Below are 5,734 nucleotides of genomic sequence, written 5' to 3' on the forward strand. Positions count from 1 at the left end.
TTATTATTCTGAAGTTTGCTAGCATTAGACACTCAGATTAATTATTAGATATATTGGCTGGTGATTTATAGTGTAAATGAGACCATGGTACCACCCCACTGGACTGAGAGACAAAAATAATGGTCTCTGCTTGGGAATAAAGAATAGGAATATCCCAAATAATCATCATTTTATATATTACTCTTGTACTTCTATACTTTCTGATCAGGGAATACGTTTTTTACATCATTCTAGACCTTAGAATGGAGAAGGAAATGGCAACCCACTCCAGTGTTCTTGCCTGGAGAATCCCAGGGATGGGGGAGCCTGGTGGGCAGTAGTCCATGGGGTTGCACAGAGTCAGACACGACTGAAGCGACTTAGCAGCAGATCTTAGAAAAGCACACAACCTGATATGCTGTAAGGACTTAGGTTGGAGAGACAATGAATGTTGGATGAATTACTGAACAAATTCCAGCACTTTATGTGGCTTATTAATAGGTGTTATTGATAATTCATATAACTTTTAAATATAGAAGTAATCTCGCATACAGGGTTATCGCTACCATCTTTCTAAATTCCATATATATGTGTTAGTATACTGTATTGGTGTTTTTCTTTCTGGCTTACTTCACTCTGTATAATCGGCTCCAGGTTCACCCACCTCATTACAACTGACTAAAATGTATTTTTTTTAATGGCTGAGTAGCAAGAGACACAAATGTATAGAACAGTCTTTTGAACTCTGTGGGGGGGGGGGAGATGATTTGGGAGAATGGCATTGAAACATGTATAATATCATATAAGAAATGAATCGCCAGTCCAGGTTGGATGCAGGATACAGGATGCTTGGGGCTGGTGCACTGGGATGACCCAGAGGGATGGTACGGGGAGGGAGGTGGAACGGGGGGTTCAGGATTGGGAGCACGTGTACACCCGTGGTGAATTCATGTTGATGTATGGCAAAACCAATACAATATTGTAAAGTAATTAGCCTCTAGTTAAAATAAATAAATAAAAATAATTTTTTAAAAAGTAATCTTTCCTTTCCTTTTCTTTCATGATAGAGGGAGGAGAGGAATTTTATTGTAAAGACATGTGGGTATATTTCTTGTTACTCGACTTGTATTCAGAAAGATAGTATATTAGCTAAATTCCTAGTAGCTAATTGCGTGTTTGATTCCAAAACCCACAATTTTAATTTCTCCACATTACTTGTGAATAATGCACACAACAAATCAGTTATTCATGAACAGGCCAATATTATGAAAAACATATTTCATGCCCCAGCTGGGGTAGAGTGACTATATATAAAATACTAGGAGAATATTTCTTGGTGATCAAGAACTTGGGCTTTGATTCAAAATGACATGACTTCAAATATCAATGCTGCTACTTGCTAGATTTATGGACTTCATTGTGTAACTCTTTGTGAGCAAGCTTCACTTCCCCATTTGTGAAATGGGGATAGATAATACGTCACAGACTTGGGTGATAAATCAATGTAGGTATAATACACACGTATATTTCAGGTACCTTGAAAATAGAAAGTAGTCAGTAGTTTCTGACTATCATTTAATTCATTATTGAAGTTTGTACATCTGCTTATTTAGTATTGATGATGCATATGGGAGATGAATCCAAAATTAAGATGAAACAATTTATTACAAGTAACAAAGTGATCGATGGTACTCCATAGGTTAAAACAGAAAGGTACTGTCTAGAGAGTAGGAGTTTTTGAAGACTTCATGGAGGTTTTGAAACTCATGTTATTCTCTGAAGAACAAATTTGGATTGTACTAAGTGGGATTGACAGCCGGTCATCAGCATAGCCAGAAACTCTCCTCTGGAAGTTCCCTTAACCTACTGTCCAGCTGAAATCTATGTCCTGGGACAGAGCTTCCCTAGCGACCACCTCAGTGGTGACATTCTCTCTCCCCTCTCTTCTTAGTGCTGTACTGTTCCCTGATCTTGACTTTACAACATTATCATACTCTGATTTTTTTCCTCCAGGCTCCTTCATTTAGGTTTTAATGGTCTTTTCTAGTTTTGTTAATTTAATATGATATGTCAAATTTAAACCATTAGCAAATTGCCAATATAGTTTTTTGGATGGACTGATGCTGAAGCTCTAAATCTTTGGCCACCTGATGTGAAAAACTGACTTATTGGAAAAGACCCTGATATTGGGAAAGATTGAAGGCAGGAGGAGAAGGGGATGACAGAGGATGAGATGGTTGGATGGTATCACCGACTCAATGGACATGAGTTTGAGTAAACTCCGGGAGTTGGTGATGGACAGGGAGGTCTGTTGTGCTGCAGTCCATGGGGTCGCAAAGAGTCAGACATGACTGAGTGACTGAACTGAACTGAATGTAGTTCAAATTAATAAAATCTGATGCAACTGGTCCAATTTTTTATTCAACCTTTTTTAGCTAAAAGGAATCTCACACTCACCACGTCTAATCTGAAATCATCTTTCTATTCTTTCTAAAACATCTGTTTCTTCTACACCACTCCCTCTGTTGGTATACAAAAAATTGAGTCATCACTGTTTCCCGTTTCTCTAAAGTATTACATTCAACACATTGTGAAATCCAGCCAGCTCTATTCTGAAATATATCTAGAACTGAATACTTTCTGATTGCCTCTTTCACTACCAGCCTACTCCAAGCCATCACCATCTGTTACATAGATTAATGAGATTAATGCAAAGAAAAATGAAATGGGTGAAATCATAGTGTACTAGGCCTCAATCTCACATGCAAGTTGTCCTTATCCTCAGCTACATTTTGAGTCCCCAGATATTCTGTCACAACCTTCTAACAGTAAGAATATCTTCATTGATTGTATTCTGTTAAGTGCCAGGCAATGTCGTTACATCCCTTTTATAGGTGGATAAACTGAGGCTAAGACACACTAGCTAATATGCAGTGTCATTCAGGGAAAAACAATGAATTCTTACTTGGAATAGCTATAATGTCCTCTATGTGAGTAGACAATAAATATTGTATGAAAAGTTGGAGGAAGGCGTGAGTGGAATATGATGGTGGAAGAAATTTGGGGCAGAAACAAATAGAATGCATCGGGATACAGGACATTCGATTTTCTAGTTACCTGAAATTCCTCTAATCTTCTTCTCAAATCAGTGCATAGACGATAACCTATCCATAATACTTAAAAGCCTGCAATGCCAGTTTGTATTATCTCTCCAGTTTGATAATGAGTTCAAGGAACAACTGATGGACAAATGATATCGAGTAATACCCAACGTCTGTCATCTAGTACAGGATAGAGCAGGAATGTGCATCCAGATGTCTCTATTCTGAACACACACTTTTAACTTTTATTCTCTAGATGTCTTTATTCCTTGTACAGGATTCACTACAGTATCCCAATCTGTGGAAATTACATATTCTTTGTATCCCATTATCCTTTGAGACTACTGAAGACTAGAAAATGATATACTAAACTATGTTTTAGTAGAATATAACACTGCTCGATACAATAGCAGTAATTGAAATGAAATGAAGTAATTTACAGGATCCTATTTTAGTGAGTAAATAGTCTGTCAGTGTATAAAAATCTGAATTGTGATGCTAACGTATCTAATTTAATAACAAATCCTGTGATTTTCCATAAGTTGCCTTTTGTCTCTGAGCTTTAATTTTGATAATTTATTAAGATAGAAGATAGGGTTGTATTACCTCCAAAATCATTTAAGCTAGAACAGTCTATTTTAAACCAATATTTAGAAATTACAGTTTGTTGTTACACCCATGTGAAATTCAAAAAATTCTGATACAAGGTATATATTGGACATAATGATAATTCTAACTCTGTTGCTAACAAGCTCCTCTTTTCTCATTGCTATAGGCCGTTCACATACTGCACAAATAACCCCCATGAAGAACAGTACAGTCATGACTGAGTTCATTCTTGCCGGGATAACTGATGACCCACAACTGCAGATCCCACTCTTTCTAGTGTTCACGCTCATCTACCTCCTCACTCTGGTTGGGAACCTGGGGGTGATCACGCTGATCCTGCTGGACTCTCGTCTCCACACTCCCATGTACTTCTTCCTTAGCAACCTCGCTCTGGTGGACTTTGGTTACTCCACAGCCGTCAGTCCCAAAGTGATGGCTGGATTCCTCACGGGAGACAAGGTCATCTCCTACAATGCTTGTGTTGCTCAGCTTTTCTTCTTTGCTGTCTTTCTCATTATGGAAAGTTTTCTTTTGGCTTCAATGGCCTATGACCGTCATGCAGCGGTGTGTCAACCACTCCATTACACCAACATCATGACACCAAGAGTGTGTTCCTGGATGGTCATAGGGTCCTATGTTCTTAGTTTTCTGGAGGCCTCTGTTCACATTTGGAACATATTCAGTCTCTCTTTCTGCAGATCCAATGTGATTGATCACTTTTTCTGTGATGCTACTCCTCTCCTGGCTCTCTCATGCTCAGAAAGCAACAGAAGTGAGATGGTTTTATTTCTTCTAGTTGGCTTCAATGTCCTCTCTTCTAACCTGGTCATCCTGGTCTCCTATCTGTTTGTCTTTGTCATCATTCTGAGGATGCGCTCATCTGAAGGACATCAGAAGGCCTTTTCCACCTGTGCTTCCCACCTCACTGCTGTCTCCATCTTTTACGGGACAGCTTCTTTCATGTACTTTGAGCCCGGCTCCCGCCATTCCATGAGCACAGACAAAATGGCGTCTGTGTTCTACGCCATAGTCATCCCCGTGCTGAATCCTCTGATCCATAGTCTGAGGAACAAAGAGGTCAAGAGGGCGCTAAAAAAGGCTGTGGGGAAGGCAAAGTCTTCTATAAGATTCAGAATTTAATTAAATAGAAACACATTTCATACGTACCAATCAAGCTAGGGAAAATAGTGACTTGCTAGACCAACAGGTTTATAAATTATTGATGTATTTTCTCAAATCCTTTATTAAGTGTATGATGAAAAGAAAAATAGTTTAGGTAGTATCAACCTTGAACTCAGACATCTTATATAAAATTTCTCTTTAATTGCATTTCATTATTTCACATGATCAGCCCCACTCTCATTTCATTCAATGTATATCAAGTAAATGCCCAAAGAAACATCATTTATGGAAACCTCATGCAAATCACACATTCATGAATGGACAAAAAATGAGTTCAGTATAAATGAGATTAGGCTATTAGAATATATTTGTAATATATATTATATAATTTTATAAAACAATGATTTTGGTGTCTGATAATGCATTCTTAAATAAACTTGGTGCCAAATATCCTGGCTATAGTTTTATTGCTTAATGTTTTGTTTTCTTTTTTTTTCCTGTTTCAATGATAATAAGCATAATTATATGGTCATCTTTAATCTGCTCAATTTTCATATTTGTCAGCTCATTACCCAGAATGTACACCTTCATATGACAATTTGGGGGCTTCCTTGGTGGCTCATTGGAGAAGGTAATGGCCACCCACTCCAGTACTCTTGCCTGGAGAATCCCATGGATGGAGGAGCCTGGTAGACTGCAGTCCATGGGGTCACAAAGAGTTGGACATGACTGAGCAACTTCACTTGGTGGCTCAGATGGAAAAGAATCTGCCTGCAATGCAAGATACCTGGGTTCGATCCCTGGGTCAGGAAAATCCCCTGTAGATGGAAATGGCTACCCATTCCAGTATTCTTGCTGGAGGATCCCATGCACAGAGGAGGCTGGTTAGGTACAGTCTATGGAGTCGCAAAGAGTCAGACGTG

The 5,734-nt window shown here is 38.5% G+C and overlaps 1 protein-coding gene across 1 annotated transcript; it reads left to right on the forward strand.

Moving 5' to 3' along the window:
• Positions 1–3,787: 3,787 nt before the first annotated feature.
• On the forward strand, positions 3,788–4,829 carry LOC102409827 (olfactory receptor 5B12-like). The gene has a single exon (XM_025265831.2). It carries the CDS (start codon positions 3,804–3,806, stop codon positions 4,827–4,829), a length of 1,026 nt encoding a protein of 341 aa, XP_025121616.2. The 5' UTR covers positions 3,788–3,803.
• The last annotated feature ends 905 nt before the right edge of the window (positions 4,830–5,734 follow it).

Source organism: Bubalus bubalis, chromosome 16, assembly GCF_019923935.1.
Source record: "Bubalus bubalis isolate 160015118507 breed Murrah chromosome 16, NDDB_SH_1, whole genome shotgun sequence".
Taxonomy (NCBI): Eukaryota; Metazoa; Chordata; class Mammalia; order Artiodactyla; family Bovidae; genus Bubalus; species Bubalus bubalis.

Coding starts and splice junctions, on each gene's coding strand:
- LOC102409827 (XM_025265831.2), top strand. CDS start 3,804: ATGATAATTCTAACTCTGTTGCTAACAAGCTCCTCTTTTCTCATTGCT.